At 46.4% G+C, this 21772-nt stretch overlaps 1 protein-coding gene across 4 annotated transcripts in view; it reads right to left on the bottom strand.

Moving 5' to 3' along the window:
- LOC137374008 (5'-3' DNA helicase ZGRF1-like) overlaps nt 1-21772 on the bottom strand; it is a 170655-nt gene that overhangs the window by 50670 nt on the left and 98213 nt on the right. For all 4 annotated transcript variants that reach the window (XM_068039758.1, XM_068039787.1, XM_068039778.1 and 1 more), the window contains one exon: nt 12557-12698. In XM_068039758.1, coding sequence (XP_067895859.1) covers nt 12557-12698 — 142 coding nt within the window. The remainder of the gene's footprint in view (nt 1-12556; nt 12699-21772) is intronic.

Below are 21772 nucleotides of genomic sequence, written 5' to 3'. Positions count from 1 at the left end.
ACAAATACAGGATTCCATGTATTGATGTTGCTGTATGAGCCATTCAAATAAGTAACACAGTCCCCAGCACTTGCACCATCCCATTTATCCCAGACAGCCACCTGTAATCAGGTTAGCGCCATTTGTCATTACCACAGGCACCACAATTACAAAGACGCCACTTAAATCATATTGGGGGAGGTTCAAGCAGCTGTTTGGGGTCACTTTCCATCTGCCCCATCCTCTATATTAATGTATTTGAATTGCCTGTTTATTAAGTGTTTATTTCCGAAAGACATTCATAAATGCAACAGTGGCGGTTTAGGAACTTTGAAATTAACCAGGGCAGGGCAGTTTCATTTTTACGATTTAAAGTGGTTCTACGGAGTGGAATTAAGACTGTATAGTCCTCACTGGCATAAATCCTATGTGGTTTGGAGATACACAAGTACAAGAAAGTAACAGCAACTTAATCTTTACTGTTTGGGCATTTGGAGGATGTTATGAGGGACACTGATGGATTTATCATCCACTGCACAAAGCGGACAAATTGCGTTAGCACAAATGTGCCTGCTATATGTGATATGGACTGTGTATGAATAATGTAACATTAACTTAAATGCATTCTGTTGTGTGAATTTGTGAATAAGTGAAAATAGTAATTTTTCACAAACTTACACTTCTAACCTGTGTGCCACATAATACTTCATACAAATCAAAACCAACTTCTTAACATGTACCTAACTGGTACTGTGAATGTTTAAAGGTGAAACGGAAACAGCGAGCAGTAGTTTTCTGATGGGCTAGTATATACAGGCACCGGTTGATGCAGCATCAAGCTATAAAGACCATGGGTCACAGGCTTGATGAAAGGGTACCAACCTGAAACATTAACCCTATCTTCCTATCTCCACAGATTCTGTCTAACCTACTGAGTATTTCCAGCATGTTCTGTTTTATTTCAAACTTCTGCCATCTGCAATATTTTGCTTTTTGTCAGGGGATTGATTCCTGGCCTTTGCCGAGTTAGCTGATCTCAGTGATGGCAGCAGGTGGACATTACAGACTGAATTTAGTGAGCCTGTCACGGGTCCCGGAAATATGTGCTGTTCCTGCTAGTCACATGTTTGTGTGTAGACTAGAGTCCTGACAGTGATCATTTATATTTTTTATATAAATACTGTATCTTTTATAATAATTAATCACTCAGGACCTTCCTGGTCTCTGCATCTCAGCTGCTCACTGGATAAACTTGCAGCAAGTATTTCAACCTGTAAAGCAGGAGTCTAGGTCATGTATAATGATATTTTCTGAGCCTTCGGGCAATTGCTGTGTTTATTTTAAGCAATTCAGATATTGGTACAGTGTGGCACAACTTGTCTGGGCACAACTCCATGGGTTTCTGTTTAACTCGTGACCAAACAATCACTGGCTTTGTGGCTCCAATCTTCATCTTTTTAAACAACATTTCAAGTCCAATTAATACGGTGTGTGTCCGACCCGGACCTGGCCCGGGTCTCGGTCGGGTAGCAGGCCTTTGATCCCCCCTCTGCAGTGCTAGATTGTGCAGAGCAAAGCAGACCACAATGATACGTGAAACCCTCACTGGGGCATAATGAAGGGCTCCGATCGATCGAAGCATCGGAATCTCATCTTCAGCAGCCCAATGGCCAGCTCGATGGTCGCTCAAGTGGAGCCATGGCAGGTGTTAAAAGTCATACAGTCATTTACAACACAGAAGGAAGGCATTCGGCCCATCAAGTCCATGCCAGCTGTCTACGAAGCTATCACTCCCCAGCTCAATCCCCGTAGCCCTGCAAGTCTTTTTCTCTCAAGTGGCCATCCAACTTCCTCTTGAAGTCATTGTGACCAAACCCAGCTTTTCCAACCTAACCTTGTAAGTGAAATCCTCCCTCCCTGGAATCATTCTGGTAAATCTCCACTGCACATCCTTCCTTAAGTGTGGTTACCAGAACTGGATGCAATACTCCAGTTGGGGCCTAACCAGAGCTTTATAAAGGTTCAGCATAACCTTCCTGCTTTTGTACTCAATGCTTCTATTTCTGAAGCCCAACATTCCATATGCTTTACTAACCACTCTCACAATTATGTGCTATCACCTTCAGAGATCGATGCACATGCATCCCTCGGTCCGTCCCTCTGTTCCTGCACACTCTTCAAAACGGTGCCATTAAGTATATATTGCCTCTCCCTATTCCTTCTGCCAAAATGCATCACCTCACACTTGTCAGTTTTAAATTCCATGTGCCACCTCTCTGCCCATTCTGCTAGCCTATCTACGTCATGTTGCAGGCCGTTCATATCATCCTCACTGTTAGTCACACCTCCAAGTTTGGTGCTATCAGCAAATTTTGAGATTCTACTCTGCATTCTAAGATTCAAGTCATTTATATTTCCAAAAAAGCAGCGATCCCAGCACTGACCCTCGGGGAACATCACTGTCTACCCATCCTCCTGTCTGAAAACCAGCCATTCACTGCGATTCACTGTTTGCTGTCCTTAAGCCAATTTTTTATCCAATTGGACACTCACACTTCTATTCCATGCGCCTTAATTTTGTTAACCAGCTTTTTATGTGGTACCTTATCAAATGCTTTCTTAAAATCCATTTAAACAACATCCACCGCATTCCCTTCATCAACCTTCTCTGTTACCTTATCAAAGAATTCAAACAGATTAGTCAAGTATGATCTGCCTTTTACAAATCCATGCTGACTCTCCTTAATTAATTCAAACCTCTCTCAGTGTCAGTTGATATTTTCCCTGATTATTGTTTCTAAAATCTTACCCACCACTGACGTTAAACTAACTGGCCTGTAGTTGCAAGGACTGTCCTTACACCCTTTCTTGAATAAGGGTATCACATTTGCCACTCAATTTCTGGTACCTCCCCTTATCCTGGGAAGATTTGAAGATTATGGCAAGCCCGTTCCCTATCTCCTTCCTCATTTCCTTTAGCAAACTGAGATGCAAGTCAGCCAGACCAGGTGACTTAACTACTCTAAGCATAGCCAGCCTTTTTAGTACTTTCCCCATCTCAATTTTTATCCTATCCATTGCCTCTACTCTCCCTGTTTCTACTGATATTTTGTCAGCCTCCATTTCCTTAGTAAACACCGATACAAAGTACTCATTAAGTATATTAGCCTTGCCCTGAGCCTCTAAGCAAATATTACCTTCTTTGTCCCTAATAAGCCCCACTCCATCTTACCACTCGCTTACTATTTACTTGCCAGTAGAAGATCTTTGGGTTCCCGTTTACGTTGAGTGCCAATCTATTCTCATATTCTCTCTTTGCCAGCCTTATTTTCCTCTTCACGTCCCCTCTCAACTTATTGTATGTGGCCTGGTTCTCACTTGATGAGTTCACCTGACAGCATCATACACCCTCTTTTTTTGTTTCATCATAATCTCTATCTCCCTCGTCAACCAAGGAGCCCTGTTCTTGATTCCCCTACCTTTCACTCTTGTTGGAATGTTCCTAGTCAGTACCTGAAGCATATCTTCCTTAAAGATAACCCATTGTTCTGATACAGCTCTTCCTGCCAGTCTTTGGTTCCATTCTACCCTGGCTAGATCCCTTCTCATCATGTTGAAATTAACCCTCTTCCAATTTAGACATTCTACCTTATTTTCATAGAATCATAGAAAGTTTACAGCACAGAAAGCCCACTTGCCCCGTTGTGTCTGTGCCGGCCAAAAATCGATCCACCCACTAATCCCACCTTCCAGCATTTAGTCCGCAGCCCTGCAGCTTACGGCACTTGAGGTGCATATCCAGACTCCTTTTGAATGAGTTGAGGGTTTCTGCCTCAACCACCCTTTCAAGCAGTGAGTTACAGACCCCTAACACCTGCTGGGTGCAAACATTTTTCCTCACCTCACCTCTAATCTTTCTTCCAATCACTTTAAATCTATGCCCCCTAGTCACTGGCTTCTCTGTTAAGGTAAATAGGCCCTTCACCTCCACTCTATCCAGGTCCCTCAAAATTTTGTACATTTCAATCAGATGTCCCCTTAGACTTCTCTGTTCCAAGGAGAACAACCCCAGCCTATCCAATCTTTCCTCATAGCTGCATTTTTCCAGTCCTGGCAACATCCTCGTAAAGCTCCTCTGTACCCTCTCTAGTGCAATTACATCCTTTCTGTAATGAGGTGACCAGAACTGTACTCAAGTTGTGGCCTAACCAATGAGTTATACAGTTCCAGCATAACCTCCCTGCTCTTATATTCTATACCTCGGCTAATAAAGGAAAGGATTCCATATGCCTTCTTAACCACCTTACTGAGCCCTACAGAACGCTACTGGAAACAGCCCTCCAGTCGCAAAAACACCCGTCAATAATTACCCTTTGTTTCCTTCCACTGAGCCAATTTTGTATTCACCTTGCTGCATTTCCCTGGATCCCATGGGGTTTTATTTTTTTTAATGAGTCTGCCAAAAGCCTTGTTAAAATCCATGTAGACCACATCAACCCTCATCTATCTTCCTTGTTACTTCTTCAAAAAAAATCGATCAAGTTGGTCAGACAAGATCTTCCCTTAACAAATCCATGCTGACCATCCTTGATTAATTTGTGCCTAAGTGACAGTTTATCCTGTCTCTCAGAATTGATTCCAACAATTTGCCCACTACTGAGGTTAGACTGAGTAGCCTGTAATTATTCGGTCTATCCCTCGGTCCATTTTTAAACAGAGGTACAACGTTAGCGTCCCTCCAATTGTCCAGCACCACACCTGTATCCAGTGTGGATTGGAAACGATGATCAGATCTTCCCTATTTCCTCTCTTCATTCTTTTAACAGCCTGGGGTACATGTCATCTGGCCCTGGTGATTTCTCAACTTTCAAGGATGCTAATACCATTAATACTTCCTCTCTCCCTGTTTATCAGATCCAATACTTCGCACCCCTCTTCCTTAACTACAATATCTGCATCGTCCCCCTCTTTTGTGAAGACAGATGCAAAGTATTCATTAAGAACAGGACCAATATCTTCCGCCCCTACACATAGATTACCTTTTTGGTCTTATATGGGCCCTACTCTTTCCTTAGTTATCCTCTTACTCTTAACGTATTGATAAAACATCTTTGGGTTCACCTTGATTTTGCTTGCTAATATTCTTTCATGCCCTCTCTTAGCTTTCCTAATTTCCTTTTTGATTTCACCCCTCCACTTTCAAGACTCCTCTCGGCTTTCTGTAGTATTGAGTTCTTGGTGTTGGACATAAGATTTCCTTTTCTGCCTTATCTTACCCTGTAAGCTCCTTGACATCCATGGGGCTCTAGATTTGGCTGCCCCACCTTTTTTCTTTTTGGGAACATGTTTACTCTGAACCCCTTGAATCTCCATTTGAATGCCTCCCAATGCTCTGACACTGATGTACCTTTTCTGATTTTGTTCCTTTCTTTTCTGCACTACTGGTCTAAACCTTTTGATACGATGATCACTCTTACCCAAGTGCTCCAGACGCATAAAAGTTTAGTGTCATGCTTTTCTTCAGGGCCACTGGCATGGGGCGACTCCCAAATCCCATAGGTCGCAACCCGTCCTGCAGCAGGGCACATAAGTTGGTGACAGCCTCCCTGGAGAACCGTAGTCTTCGCTGACAATTCCACTTAGACATTTGGAGGTAGCTGAGTCAAGTCCAGTGCGCACTCTGGTGCAGTTGGGCCCTTCTTGGCATGGACGGCTGCTGCTGGTCTCGTTGTGGACCTTCACAGGCAGGCACAGTTGCCTTCTGTCGGAGGCGCCGCATCATGCCACGGGACTCCAAAAAGAGAGGGTGTATGATACTCATGCCAGGTAATCAATGGGCCTCCAGAGTGCTGTCGATGCAGAGACGACCCCTCCTGGCAGACTCCCTGATGGCCCTCAGTGCCCACCCTTGCTGATGGCCGACCCTCTCATCCAGCAGTATGGGCATACAAACTTCTCACCCAACAGTTTGGGCGCCCAACACAGACAGTCAAAACCAAGCTCCCCTGCTTGTAGACCACCCGAGACCCTGCTCAGCTGGCACTCCCACCCGAAACCACAACCACCCTTGCACAGTGCCTGAGACCATGACCACCACCGCCCCCCCCCACCCCCCCGCCCACTTGCAGAGTGCACAGCACTGTCTGCTGATAATGACCTCTGCTCCCCCATCTTCACCTGTGCGGTGCTGGTCACGGCTGCCTACCCGTCGCAGCTGCTGCCAGCTTTCTGCAGCTGGGATTCTGAAGGCACATGAGGACCGCCCATCATCCACTTAATTCCAAGGCCCCCCATTGAATCACATGAATTAGATGTTAATGCATTAAAACTAAGTGCTCAGCAATTTAAATTGCATCCCTGCCGCGACGGGGCGGCAAGGCCACCTTGGTGCTTTCCCGCCAATGACTAAATCCAAAACCGATGTCACGACGTCAGATTTCCAGGTGGCGCTTCCATCTCCGAAATTTGGCTCTGGAGCACATATTTCTGGTTCTAGCCACGTCAGAAGCCATCTTGGTGAGAACGATAGTGCATGCGCAGGGACTGTCTGTCGGAGGTATGCAAAATGGGCAGGTCGTGAAGTCATGCTGATCCGACGCTAGCTGTGTCATTTTGGAGCTCAACGCTCCAGCTAATGCCATCTCTTAAACATGTACATATGAACATGCTTTCAGCAGCAGGAAAGACCACCCCACCAGCGCTATTTAAAAGGATCATCAACTACTTACAGGTTAGTTGCTGATTGATTTCTACTGGCTGTTGCTGTGCTTGTAGAAGTGTTTGGTGTTTCCAGAGCTGTTTAAATTTGCTGAAGCCTACAGGGAGTAGTATGGCACGTGCTGTAGGACTTTGTTCTAACTTCAAGGATTCTGCACAAACTATAGCTCCCAGACACGGGTGCACTAATAAGCATTCCCCTTGGACTACAGCATGACAGGGAGAGTGAGCAGAGGCAACATAAAGCAGGACAAGCTGCTGGAAGAGAGGTGGGGAGAAGGGCTCTCAGCAGGACGTCATACCTGCCCAGGGTGTTCAGAGAGCAGTTCTCCAACCTGAACTTCTGCAGGAAATGGTGTAGCAGATGTTTCTGCTTCACTATGAATGTTCTCATTGAAATCTGCCATCTTCTGCAGCAACAACTGCAGCCTCAGAACAGGGCAAGGACAACACTGCCAGTGGCTCTGAAGGTGACCTTGGCCCTGAACTTTTTGTATGTGGGACTTTCCAGTTCCTTCCTGCAGCAGGCAATATTTGCAACATCTCCCAGTTTTCCATCCACTGTTGCATAAGGGTGTTGCACTGTGGCTCTGTATTCCAAGAGAGCTCGACCCCTGAAGGCCTGCAAGTCTCTTTCCCTCAACTGGCCATTCAACTTCCTCTTGAAGTCATTGATTGTCTCCGCTTCCACTACCTTTGTGGGTAGCGAGTTCCAGGTCATTACCACCCGCTGTGTAAAAAAGTACTTCCTCAAATTTCCCCTGCATTTCTTGCCCAAACTTTCAATCTGTGTCCCCTAGTTCTTGTACCATTTGTTAATGGGAACAGCTTTTCCTTGTCTAATTTATCTAAACCTATCATAAACTTGTACACTTCTATTAAATCTCACTTCAATCTCCTTTGTTCTAAGGAGAACAAACCGAGCTTTTCCAAACTAACTTTGTAACTAAAATCCTCCATCCCTGGAACCATTCTGGTAAATCTCCTCTGCACCCTCTCAAGGCCCCTCACATCCTTCCTGAAGTGCGGTGACCATAACTGGACACAATACTCCAGTTGGGGCCTAACCAGAGCTTTATAGAGATTCAGCATAACTTCCCTACTTTTGTACTCGATGCCTCTATTTCTGACTCCCAAGATCCCAAATGCCACTCTCTCAATATGTCCTAATACCTTCAAAGATCAATGCACATGCACCCCCAGGTCTCTCTGTTCCTGCACACTCTTTAGAACTATGTCATTAAGTATATATTGCCTCTCCCTATCCCTTCTACCAAAATGCATACCTCACACTTCTCTGTATTAAATTCCATCTCCCACCTCTCTTCCCATTCCACTCGCTTATTTATGTCATGTTGCAGGCGGTTCATATCATCCTCACTGTTTGCCACACCTCCAAATTAGGTGTCATGGGCAAATTTTAAGATTTTACTCTGTATTCCAAGATTCAAATCATTTATATGTAGCAAAAAAAGCAGTGGAACTAGCATTGATCCTTGGGGAACAGAGTGTGAGCGAGTGAGCAACTGGGAAGGTCAGTTTGAAAGTAAATTTAATTTCCTTTTGTTTTTCGGCGGAGGCCAGGGGGCTGCTGGGTAAGTAAAACACTATATATTTGGGCGGTTTAAAATAACTTTCCGTTCATTGCAGCAGCTTTTTCGGGAGCAGAGTGTGAGCGAGTGAGCAGCTGGGAAGGTCAGTTTGAAAGTAAATTTAATTTCCTTTTGTTTTTCGGCGGAGGCCAGGGGGCTGCTGGGTAAGTAAAACACTATATATTTGGGCGGTTTAAAATAACTTTCCTTTCATTGCAGCAGCTTTTTCGGGAGCAGAGTGTGAGCGAGTGAGCAGCTGGGAAGGTCAGTTTGAAAGTAAATTTAATTTCCTTTTGTTTTTCGGCGGAGGCCAGGGGGCTGCTGGGTAAGTAAAACACTATATATTTGGGCGGTTTAAAATAACTTTCCTTTCATTGCAGCAGCTTTTTCGGGAGCAGAGTGTGAGCGAGTGAGCAGCTGGGAAGGTCAGTTTGAAAGTAAATTTAATTTCCTTTTGTTTTTCGGCGGAGGCCAGGGGGCTGCTGGGTAAGTAAAACACTATATATTTGGGCGGTTTCTGAACCCGAGACACCACACTTGTAGTGTCTCCCACCCGCCCTCCTCCTCGAACCAAAAAAAAAGGACTCGGTGGGGTGTTTATAAGGTAAGGCTTTTTCGATTTCTCTGGTTTTATTGTGATTGGTAAAAACTTTTCGTTCCTTTTTCATTTAACTAAGTTTAAACAAGATTAAAAATGGCAGGAGATCTCAGACCCGTATCATGCTCCTCTTGCTCAATGTGGGAGCTCAGGGACATGGCTGATGACCCTGACTCCTTCACGTGCAGGAAGTGTGTCCAACTGCAGCTCTTGTTAGACCGCATGACGGCTCTCGAGCTGCGGATGGACTCACTTTGGAGCATGCGCGATGCTGAGGAGGTCGTGGATAGCACGTTTAGTGAATTGGTCACACCGCAGATTAGGATTGCTGAGGGAGAAAGGGAATGGGTGACCAAAAGGCAGAGAAAGAGCAGGAAGGCAGCGCAGGAGTCCCCTGCGGTCATCTCCCTCCAAAACAAGTATACCGTTTTGGATACTGTTGAGGGAGATGGCTCACCAGGGGAAGGCAGCAGTAGCCAGGTCCATGGCACCGTGGCTGGCTCTGCTGTTCAGAAGGGCGGAAAAAAGAGTGGAAGGGCTATAGTCGTAGGGGATTCGATTGTAAGGGGAGTAGATAGGCGGTTCTGTGGTCGAAAATGAGGCTCCCGAATGGTATGTTGCCTCCCAGGTGCACGGGTCAGGGACGTCTCAGATCGGCTGCAGAACATTCTAAAGGGGGAGGGTGAACAGCCAGTTGTCATTGTGCACATAGGCACTAATGATATAGGTAAAAAACGGGATGAGGTCCTACAAGCAGAGTTTAGGGAGTTAGGAGCCAAGTTAAAAAGTAGGACCTCAGAGGTAGTAATCTCAGGATTACTACCAGTGCCACGTGATAGTCAGAGTAAAAATGAAAGAATAGTCAGGATGAATGCGTGGCTTGAGAGATGGTGCAGGAAGGAGGGGTTCAGATTTTTGGGACATTGGGACCGGTTCTGGGGGGAGGTGGGACTATTACAAATTGGACGGTCTACACCTGGGCCGGACTGGAACCAATGTCCTTGGAGGTGCTTTTGCTAACGCTGTTGGGGAGGGTTTAAACTAATGTGGCAGGGGGATGGGAACCAATTGAGGTCAGTTGACAGTAAGGAGGTAGTAACAAAAGCCTGTAAGGAACTAGATAATGAAGTCAGTGTGACTAAGGGGAAGAGCAGGCAGGGAGCAGATGATGAATATAAAGGGACTGGTGGTCTGAGGTGCATTTGTTTTAATGCAAGAAGTGTAGTAGGTAAGGCAGATGAACTTAGGGCTTGGATTAGTACCTGGGAGTATGATGTTATTGCTATTACTGAGACTTGGTTGAGGGAAGGGCATGATTGGCAACTAAATATCCCAGGATATCGATGCTTCAGGCGGGATAGAGAGGGAGGTAAAAGGGGTGGAGGAGTTGCATTACTGGTCAAAGAGGATATCACAGCTGTGCTGAAGGAGGGCACTATGGAGGACTCGAGCAGTGAGGCAATATGGACAGAACTCAGAAATAGGAAGGGTGCGGTAACAATGTTGGGCTGTACTACAGGCCTCCCAACAGCGAGCGTGAGATAGAGGTACAAATATGTAAACAGATTATGGAAAGATGTAGGAGCAACAGGGTGGTGGTGATAGGAGATTTTAATTTTCCCAACATTGACTGGGATTCGCTTAGTGTTAGAGGTCCAGATGGAGCAGAATTTGTAAGGAGCATCCAGGAGGGTTTTCTAGAGCAGTATGTAAATAGTCCAACTCGGGAAGGGGCCATACTGGACCTGGTGTTGGGGAATGAGCCCGGCCAGGTTGTTGAAGTTTCAGTAGGGGACTACTTTGGGAATAGTGATCACAATTCCGTAAGCTTTAAAATACTCATGGACAAAGACGAGAGTGGTCCTAAAGGAAGAGTGCTAAATTGGGGGAAGGCCAACTATACCAAAATTCGGCAGGAGCTGGGAAATGTAGATTGGGAGCAGCTGTTTGAAGGTAAATCCACATGTGATATGTGGGAGGCTTTTAAAGAGAGGTTGATTAGCGTGCAGGAGAGACATGTTCCTGTGAAAATGAGGGATAGAAATGGCAAGATTAGGGAACCATGGATGACAGGTGAAATTGTGAGACTAGCTAAGAGGAAAAAGGAAGCATACATAAGGTCTAGGCGGCTGATGAAAGACGAAGCTTTGAAAGAATATCGGGAATGTAGGACCAATCTGAAACGAGGAATTAAGAGGGCTAAAAGGGGTCATGAAATATCTTTAGCAAACAGGGTTAAGGAAAATCCTTACACACAATCCAAGCTGACAATTCAGTGCAGTACCAAAGGAGTGCTGCACTGTTGGATGTACCATATTTCAGATGAGACATTAAACCAATGCCCTATCTTCTCTCTCAGGTAGACGTAAAAGATCCTATGGCGGTATTCAAAGAAGAGCAGGAATGTGCTCCGGTGTCCTGGCCAACATTTATCCTCAACCAACATCACTAAAACAGATTATCAATCCACTTATCTTAATGCTGTTTATGGGACCTTGCTGTGCACATATTACCCACTGTGTTTCCCCACATTGCAACAAAAGTACTTTATTTGAATATGAAGTGCTTTGGGACATCTGAGGTTGCGAGAGGCACAATATAAATGCAAGGTCTTTCTTTCTTTCATTTAACACTAAATAAAACTTAAAATATTTACTTGTGGAAATTCACAGGAGTGATCTCGGAGTAAGGAATTATCATTGATGATCCCACCTATATAATTCCCCCCGCTTCAATTGACAGTCAGTGGCTGGAATTTAACGCCCTCCCAAAAGAGTGGGAAGGTGGCGGGGGCGGGGGGGGGGGGGAAACGGAGCAGGAGGCTCGGGGAGCCCTTCCTGACCCGCTCCCGCCTCCACCGCCAATTTAAGCAGGGCGGCAGTGGCAAAAAACAGCCGCCCACCTCAGGCCAATCAAGGCCCTTAAGTGGCCACGGGGATTTTACCCATGGCAAGCGGACGGCCTAGGCCCGAGAAAAGCCGCCTGACCAAAGCAGGCGGCTCTCTGATAGCCTGGGGGTGCCCTCATGATCGGGCACCCTGTGCCTGATGGAGAGCTGCCCCTGCTGCCCCAACCACCCCAAACACACAACACGCCCCCCCCGTCCCCCCAATCAACCACCCCTGCCTCGCCAGGGCCCAGACAATCACTCCTGGTGAGGCATCAAAAACTTACCTTGGTTCAGGGGCATCCCGACATCTTCTTTAAGTTGGGCTGCAGACCCAGCAGTGGCCACCGCTCCCGGTGGTGCTGCTGGGACTAAGAGCTGCCAGCCCGCTGATTGGCCGTCAGCTCCATTAGGTGGGACTTCCTGCCTCAAGCGGTTGGAAGTCCCGCCTCAAAACAGTTAAAGGCCGGGGAACTGCAAAAGACAGGTCAGATCCCCAGGCCAGGCGGAAGTGGGTTTGGCACCAACTTTTCAGTTGATGGACGGCTCCCATCTGCCGAGGGAAAAATCCTGGCCAGTGTCAAAGTAAAAGTATCTTTGTGCACAAGTTTGCTGTTCTGTGAAAATACAGTGCATCAGCAAAAATAATGCACAAAACCAGGTTACAGATAAAGTTTACTTTGATGTGAGTTCAGCAAACAAACACTGTGTTCCATATTTATGAAGGCTTGTACAGCTGAAACGGTTTTATTTCAGTGAAGACTGCTAAAATACAACTCTCACCTCCTTCAGCACAGCTCTGTTCCTGCCCAATTTGTGTTGCTCGATACTCTTTCTCACATGCATCTTTTCTACAAGTGTCAGATCTTCTTTGAGGAGTGCCTGCAGCTCTCGCAGTTCTTCACTGTCACTACCTGCATGCAAACTAAGAAAACATAAACATTTATAATTTCCATAAAAATATGATAACAAAGATTTCACTGAGAGCGGAGGGAAACAGCCGGAGCCGAGCGTGGCTCACTGCTGCTAGACTGTAGATTCAGAGCCAGCGTTTGGAAAGAAAAATTGAGGTGTGACATTGTAGGGAAGTCGATAGGTGATTGGCTGGTGAGTATTTCCTAGTTATATTATCTAAACTAGGGAATAAACTGGTGTGTCTTATCTTTCTTTTTCTAAAGTAAAATTTATTACTACTAGTAAGGTGCATTATTAGTAGGATTTATCAGTATTAATAAGGTTTATGAATAGTAGTAAGGTTTAGTAGTATTGGCAAAGGTTTCTTCGCAGTAGTGAGATTTATTAGCAGTATCAAGGTTATAAACTAACAGATAAAGGAATGGCAGGGCTGCTCCAACTTCCAGAGTGCACCTCCTGTGCTATGTGGGACCTCCAGGATACTTCTCGTATCCTGGATAACCATATGTGCAGGAAGTGTTGATGCAGGAGTCTGGGATATTGGCTGAAAGGTATGATTCTGTGAGTATGACTATGTCAGGCTGTTGCTTGACTAATCTATGGGACCGTTCTCTCAACTTTGGCAGAATTCCCCAGATGTTAGTGTGGAGGATTTTGCTGGGTTGACTGGGCTGGGTGTGCCTTTGGCATGTCCAAATCTGATGCCTAGGTCAATACCAGGTGATCTGTCTGGTTTTATTCTTCATATACTTTGTTTTAATGGTCTGGTACAACTGCATGGCTTGCTAGGCCATTTCAGAGGGCAATTAAGAGTCAACCACATTGCTTTGGGTCTGGAGTCACATATAGACCAGATCAAGCAGCAGATTTTCTTCCCAAAAGGATATTAGTGAATTACCATTCACTTTAGTGTGGCTGGGCTAGAAGTGAAATATCAATCAATTCACTGCACTGCAAAGAGTGCACATCAATGTTGTAGGAAAATAGGATCAGGTTTGGCCATGATACTCTGAACAGCTGAATAGCATCAGGCCTCGTTTTTAACCCACCCATTATGGGGAGCAAAAGGTAGAGGGATCAGGGGGGGCTGTTAAAAGTTTAAAAAAGGGTAGCACATCCTCACCCCACAGTTTACCCACCTGCCGACATGTTTATGGCAACGGGCTTGTGTGTAAGGGTCCTGCCGTGGAGATGCAGAACACTTCATTACCATATTTAGATCAGGCTCCCAAAGTGCAACTGGGAGCCTAATTTAAGTTTAACAGTTGCCTCATTGGTTTCCCCAGAGCCAGAAAACCTGGCAGCAAAAGGGAGAGGGCGTCAGGAGTTGCCAGCTCAGAAGGTAGGTGCCATTTCCAGCACTCCATATGGGCAGGGAGGAGCTTCTATCGCTCTCTTGTCATGATCGTGCTTGGCCATCCCAACCTTAACAAGCAGCAACATCTGTCCTTCCCCCATCCTGGCTATTGGGGAACTCCTGCAAGGCTGCACACTCCTGTCACTGATTTTCTTGCCAGGCAGCCAGCCAGGCTGTCAATTTATAGAATCACAGAATGGATATAGCACAGAAGAAAGCCATTCAGTCAGCTCTCTGCAAGAGCAATTCAGCTCGTCCCACTGCCCTGCCCTTTCCCTGTAAACCTGCATTTTTTTTTTTTTTCAGGTGCTTATCCTATTCCTTTTTGAAAGCCACAATTGACTCTGCCTCCACCACCATCTCAGGCAGTGCATTTCAGATCCGAACCACCCGTTGCGTAAAAAAATGTTTTCACATGTCGCCGATCGTTCTTTTGTCAAACATCTTAATTTGTGTCCTCTCATTTTTGACCCCTCCACCAAAAGGAACAGTTTCTCCCTATCTGTTGTTACAACCAGGTGAGAAAGAGGTCTAGGATTCCCTTTCAGCCTTCACCTGGTCTTACTGTAACAGGGTTTAATTTTAAACACACTGTTTTTAGCTCCCCATTTCCAATTACAAGGCAAAGAAACCAGCACAAGCAGGCTTTCTCAGGTTTAAAGAAGAAATGTTGAAATTTATTAAATTTAAACTTTAATTTGGTTAACACCTATGGATACACGACGCGCCCATGCCAGCATGCATACACGATACACACATGCAGATAGAGATAGAAAGAGAAGAAAAAATAAAGTGGAAAGGTTTGAGGCAATATCTGAAGAGTTGTTACAGCTTTTCGAGCTCACTGTAGAGTCCTTGATTGTAGGTGGATCTTGCTTTTCGTTGGGACCCAGTATTCTTTTTAAACCTTGTTCACTGTAGGAAACCTTTCTTGGACTTCATGTGTCTTTGGTCGGTTTTGGAGTTCTGAGAGAAAGAGATGGGAGCAGACAGGAGAGGCTGTGGCTAGCCAGCCAGGAGAGGTCTTTTTAATCCAGGAGCAAAGAGTTTTCTCCAGGCTCTCAGTTCAAAACTCTGTACAATTCAGAAAAAAACCCAGACTGCCAAGCAGATTAGTCATGTGACTAACTGGTTTGACCAGGTCTGTTTGTGAATTGTATTGCAGCAGGAGATAGCTACTTTGTTCCAACACTGTCTGTTAATATGTCTTTCCAGCCAGGGGCCTGGCAAACACTTGTCACAAGCCTTCTCTTCATCCCATCAACAATTTGAAATCTAATGTCTATGTGGTGAAACTAATGTGCCTCTTTCTTGGCTGGTGGGGGCCTGCATGACACCTCCACACCCAAGGGAATGAAATGTGATTTCAGAAAAGGTGCATTTCATTAAAAGGGTTGAGAGAAAATATAAGATATGGAAAACCATGCATTCATCCCATTCATTCATGAATCCTAATACTTACTAAAACTGTCTTTTCTTGGTGCCAGTGCTGCTTTAATTTCCCCTTTTTGGCATCCCAGCAACCATGTGGTTCTTTGGGGAAGTCTTTCTTCCGTTTGCTTATTGCCATGACTGTCTAGGGTCTTTGTTCCTGTTGAGATCTGCCGGAGGGGAGAGTTAGGTTTAATTAGCCCTAAACTGGAAATTTTTTCCAGGAGAGTCAGTAGTGGGCGGGTCTATCCTGAACTCTCTTTCAGTGCTTTGCAGAGTCATGTAAAGGCTTTTGACTTCAAGGGATGGGTGGCTTACTTTTTCTCTGACTGTGAGGGAGGATTCTTCGCTAATCTCCCCTTTGTTCTCTGGGACACTCCTGCCTGCAGGTATTTGTGCAGACTCCACTGCACTCCCCTGTGACACTTCGACTAGGTGAGGCATCAACCTCGCAGTTTCTCTGCCCTCTAGAGGTCTTTCTTTGCCTCTGCAGGTTCCTGTAAATGCTGTTAACAACTCTGGTGGGGTGCTTCTAGAGTTTGCATTTACATAGGAGGATGTGGGATCTAACCTTTCAAATTTTTCAGGGTTGGCTGACCGGACAAACAAAGAACAAAGAACAGTACAGCACAGGAACAGGCCGTTCGGCCCTCCAAGCCTGCGCCGATCTTGATGCCTGCCGAAACTAACACCTTCTGCACTTCCGGGGCCCATATCCCTCTATTCCCTTCCTATTCATGTATTTGTCAAGATGTCTCTTAAACGTCGCTATCATATCTGCTTTCACCACCTCCCCTGGCAGTAAGTTCCAGGCACTCACCACCCTCTGTGTAAAAGACTTGCCTCGCACATCCCCTCTAAACTTTGCCCCTTGCACCTTAAACCTATGTCCCCCAGTAACTGACTCTTCCACCCTGGGAAAAAGCTTCTGACTATCCACTCTGTCCATGCCGCTCATAACTTTGTAAACTTCTATCATGTCGCCCCTCCACCTCCGTTGTTCCAGTGAAAACAATCCGAGTTTTTCCAACCTCTCTTCATAGCTAATGCCCTCCAGACCAGGCAACATCCTGGTAAACCTCTTCTGTACCCTCTCCAAAACCTCCACGTCCTTCTGGTAGTGTGGCGACCAGAATTGCACACAATATTCTCAGTGTGACCTAACTAAGGTTCTGTACAGCTGCAACATGACTTGCCAATTTTTATACTCTATGCCCCGACCGATGAAGGCAAGCATGCCGTATGCCTTCTTGACTACCTTATCCACCTGCGTTGCCACTTTCAGTGACCTGTGGACCTGTACGCCCAGATCTCTCTGCCTGTCAATACTCCTAAGGGTTCTGCCATTTACTGTATACCTCCCACCTGCATTAGACCTTCCAAAATGCATTACCTCACATTTGTCCGGATTAAACTCCATATGCCATTTCTCCGCCCAAGTCTGCAACCGATCTATATCCTGCTGTATCCTCTGACAATCCTCATCATTATCCGCAACTCTACCAACCTTTGTGTCGTCCGCAAACTTACTAATCAGACCAGCTACATTTTCCTCCAAATCATTTATATATACTACAAACAGCAAAGGTCCCAGCACTGATTCCTGCAGAACACCACTAGTCACATCCCTCCATTCAGAAAAACACCCATCCACGTCTACCCTCTGTCTTCTATGACCGAACCAGTTCTGTATCCATCTTGCCAGCTCACCTCTGATCCCGTGTGACTTCACCTTTTGTACCAGTCTGCCATGCGGGACCTTGTCAAAGGCTTTACTGAAGTCCATTTAGATAACATCCACTGCCCTTCTTTCATCAATCATCTTCGTCACTTCCGCAAAAAACTCAATCAAATTAGTAAGACACGACCTCCCCTTCACAAAACCATGCTGTCTCTCGCTAATAAGTTTGTTTGTTTCCAAATGGGAGTAAATCCTGTCCTGAATAAGCCTCTCTAATAGTTTCCCTACCACTGACGTAAGGCTCACTGGCCTATAATTTCCTGGATTATCCTTGCCACCCTTCTTAAACAAAGGAACAACATTGGCTATCCTCCAGTCTTTTGGGACCTCACCTGTAGCCAATGAGGATGCAAAGATTTCTGTCAAGGCCCCAGCAATTTCTTCCCTTGCCTCCCTCAGTATTCTAGGGTAGATCCCATCAGGCCCTGGAACTTATCTACCTTAATGCTTTGCAAGACACCCAACACCTCCTCCTTTTTGATAATGACATGACTGAGACTATCTTCACTCCCTTCCCTAGGCTCATCATCCACCAAGTCCTTCTCTTTGGTGAATACTGATGCAAAGTACTCATTTAGCACCTCGCCCATTTCCTCTGGCTCCACACATAGATTCCCATCTCTGTCCTTGAGTGGGACAACCCTTTCCCTGGTTACCCTCTTGCTCTTTATATATGTATAAAAAGCCTTGGGATTTTCCTTAATCCTGTTTGCCAATGACTTTTCATGACCCCTTTTAGCCCTCCTAACTCCTTGCTTAAGTTCCTTCCTTTATATTCCCCAAGTGCTTCATCTGTTCCTAGCCTTCCAGCCCTTACAAATGCTTCCTTTTTATTTTTGACTAGGCTCACAATATCCCGTGTTATCCAAGCTTCCCGAAACTTGCCAAACTTGTCTTTCTTCCTCACAGGAACATGCTGGTCCTGGATTCTAATCAGCTGACGTTTGAAAGACTCCCACATGTCAGATGTTGATTTACCCTCAAACAGCCGCCCCCAATCTAAATTCTTCAGTTCCTGCCTAATATTGTTATAATTAGCCTTCCCCCAATTTAGCACCTTCACCCGAGGACTACTCTTATCCTTATCCACAAGTACCTTAAAACTTATAGAATTATGGTCACTGCTCCCGAAATGCTCCCCCACTGAAACTTCGACCACCTGGCCGGGCTCATTCCCCGATACCAGGTCCAGAATGGCCCCATCCCTAGTTGGACTATCTACATACTGTTTCAAGAAGCCCTCCTGGATGCTCCTTACAAATTCTGCCCCATCCAAGCCCCTAGCACTCAGTGAGTCCCAGTCAATATAGCGGAAGTTAAAATCACCCACCACTACAACCCTGTTACCTTTACATCTTTCCAAAATCTGTCGACATATCTGCTCCTCTACCTCCCGTTGGCTGTTGGGAGGCCTGTAGTAAACCCCCAACATCGTGACTGCACCCTTCCTATTCCTGAGCTCCACCCATATTGCCTCGCTGCATGACCCCTCTGAGGTGTCCTCCCGTAGTTTCTTTTTCTTTTGGGCCTCCTTATCTCGAGAGACAATGGATACGCGCCTGGAGGTGGTCAGTGGTTTGTGAAGCAGCGCCTGGAGTGGCTATAAAGGCCAATTCTGGAGTGACAGGCTCTTCCACAGGTGCTGCAGAGAAATTTGTTTGTTGGGGCTGTTGCACAGTTGGCTCTCCCCTTGCGCCTCTGTCTTTTTTCCTGCCAACTACTAAGTCTCTTCGACTCGCCACAATTTAGCCCTGTCTTTATGGCTGCCCGCCAGCTCTGGCGAATGCTGGCAACTGACTCCCACGACTTGTGATCAATGTCACACGATTTCATGTCGCGTTTGCAGACGTCTTTATAACGGAGACATGGACGGCCGGTGGGTCTGATACCAGTGGCGAGCTCGCTGTACAATGTGTCTTTGGGGATCCTGCCATCTTCCATGCGGCTCACATGGCCAAGCCATCTCAAGCGCCGCTGACTCAGTAGTGTGTATAAGCTGGGGGTGTTGGCCGCTTCAAGGACTTCTGTGTTGGAGATATAGTCCTGCCACCTGATGCCAAGTATTCTCCGAAGGCAGCGAAGATGGAATGAATTGAGTCGTCGCTCTTGGCTGGCATACGTTGTCCAGGCCTCGCTGCCGTAGAGCAAGGTACTGAGGACACAGGCCTGATACACTCGGACTTTTGTGTTCCGTGTCAGTGCGCCATTTTCCCACACTCTCTTGGCCAGTCTGGACATAGCAGTGGAAGTCTTACCCATGCGCTTGTTGATTTCTGCATCTAGAGACAGGTTACTGGTGATAGTTGAGCCTAGGTAGGTGAACTCTTGAACCACTTCCAGAGCGTGGTCGCCAATATTGATGGATGGAGCATTTCTGACATCCTGCCCCATGATGTTCGTTTTCTTGAGGCTGATGGTTAGGCCAAATTCATTGCAGGCAGACGCAAACCTGTCGATGAGACTCTGCAGGCATTCTTCAGTGTGAGATGTTAAAGCAGCATCGTCAGCAAAGAGGAGTTCTCTGATGAGGACTTTCCGTACTTTGGACTTCGCTCTTAGACGGGCAAGGTTGAACAATCTGCCCCCTGATCTTGTGTGGAGGAAAATTCCTTCTTCAGAGGATTTGAACGCATGTGAAAGCAGCAGGGAGAAGAAAATCCCAAAAAGTGTGGGTGCGAGAACACAGCCCTGTTTCACACCACTCAGGATAGGAAAGGGCTCTGATGAGGAGCCACCATGTTGAATTGTGCCTTTCATATTGTCATGGAATGAGGTGATGATACTTAGTAGCTTTGGTGGACATCCGATCTTTTCTAGTAGTCTGAAGAGACCACGTCTGCTGACGAGGTCAAAGGCTTTGGTGAGATCAATGAAAGCAATGTAGAGGGGCATCTGTTGTTCACGGCATTTCTCCTGTATCTGACGAAGGGAGAACAGCATGTCAATAGTCGATCTCTCTGCACGAAAGCCACACTGTGCCTCAGGGTAGACGCGCTCGGCCAGCTTCTGGAGCCTGTTCAGAGCGACTCGAGCAAAGACTTTCCCCACTATGCTGAGCAGGGAGATTCCACGGTAGTTGTTGCAGTCACCGCGGTCACCTTTGTTTTTATAGAGGGTGATGATGTTGGCATCGCGCATGTCCTGGGGTACTGCTCCCTCGTCCCAGCACAGGCATAGCAGTTCATGTAGTGCTGAGAGTATAGCAGGCTTGGCACTCTTGATTATTTCAGGGGTAATGCTGTCCTTCCCAGGGGCTTTTCCGCTGGCTAGGGAATCAATGGCATCACTGAGTTCCGATTTGGTTGGCTGTATGTCCAGCTCATCCATGACTGGTAGAGGCTGGGCTGCATTGAGGGCAGTCTCAGTGACAGCATTCTCCCTGGAGTACAGTTCTAGGTAGTGCTCAACCCAGCGGTCCATTTGTTTGCGTTGGTCAGTGATTATGTCCCCCGATTTAGATTTGAGGGGGGTGATCTTCTTGATGGTTGGCCCAAGAGCTCTCTTCATGCCATCATACATTCCTCTGATGTTTCCGGTGTCTGAGGCCAGCTGAATATGACTGCATAGGTGTTGCCAGTAGTCGTTTGCGCAACGCCTAGCTGTTCTTTGTGCAGTACTTCTGGCTGCTTTAAGTGCTGCGGATGTTAAATCGCTGGGGGCTTTCTTGTAGTTCAAAAGTGCAATGCGCTTAGCGGCTATGACAGGTTCCAGCTCTTCATTATGAGATTGAAACCAGTCTGCATTTCTCTTCGCACTTTTGCCGTAGGTGGTCAAAGCTGACTCATAGATGGCGTCTCTGATGTGGGCCCACTTGGTCTCAGCATCCCCTGTGGGAGTGTTTTGAAGGGCTGTTACAAGTGAATTTAGGAATTTTTGTAACAGCTGTGGGTGAGAAATTCTGCTCGTGTTGATGCGCGGGTGGCCCTTCTGCTTGGAATGATGCAACTTCTTTGGTCTGAGTCTAACCTTGCTGCACATCAGGGAGTGGTCGGTGTCGCAGTCCGCACTGTGGAAGCTGCGTGTGATTTGAACACTGTTTAAGGCGGCTCGCCTTGTGACAATGAGGTCTAGCTGGTGCCAACGACGTGATCTTGGGTGTCTCCATGAAACCTGGTGACAGGGTTTAGTGTGAAAGAACGAGTTGGTGATGCAGAGGTTATGATAGGTACACAACTCAAGCAGTCTCTGCCCGTTCTCATTCATCCTTCCAACGCCATAGCGCCCAAGGCAGGAGGGCCATGAGTCATGGTCGGCCCCAACCCTGGCATTAAAGTCCCCCAGCAGGAATAGGTGTTCGGTGTTGGGGATGCTGCTAATGATGTTATGGAGTTGTTCATAGAACTGGTCTTTAGCTTCAGGTGCGGAGCAGAGTGTTGGAGCACAGATGCTGAGTAGGTGTACTGGACCAGAGGTGGTGAGCAGTCGGATGGACAGTATGCGTTCCGAGCCATTTGAGGGAGGCTCTATCATGCTGAGCAAGGAGTTTCTGATGGCGAAGCCCACTCCATGCTGTCTTGGTTCTTCAGGATCCCTGCCCTGCCAGAAGAAGGTGTAG

The sequence above is a fragment of the Heterodontus francisci genome, chromosome 1, assembly GCF_036365525.1.
Source record: "Heterodontus francisci isolate sHetFra1 chromosome 1, sHetFra1.hap1, whole genome shotgun sequence".
Taxonomy (NCBI): Eukaryota; Metazoa; Chordata; class Chondrichthyes; order Heterodontiformes; family Heterodontidae; genus Heterodontus; species Heterodontus francisci.
This window is presented reverse-complemented; position numbering and strand designations above follow the sequence as displayed.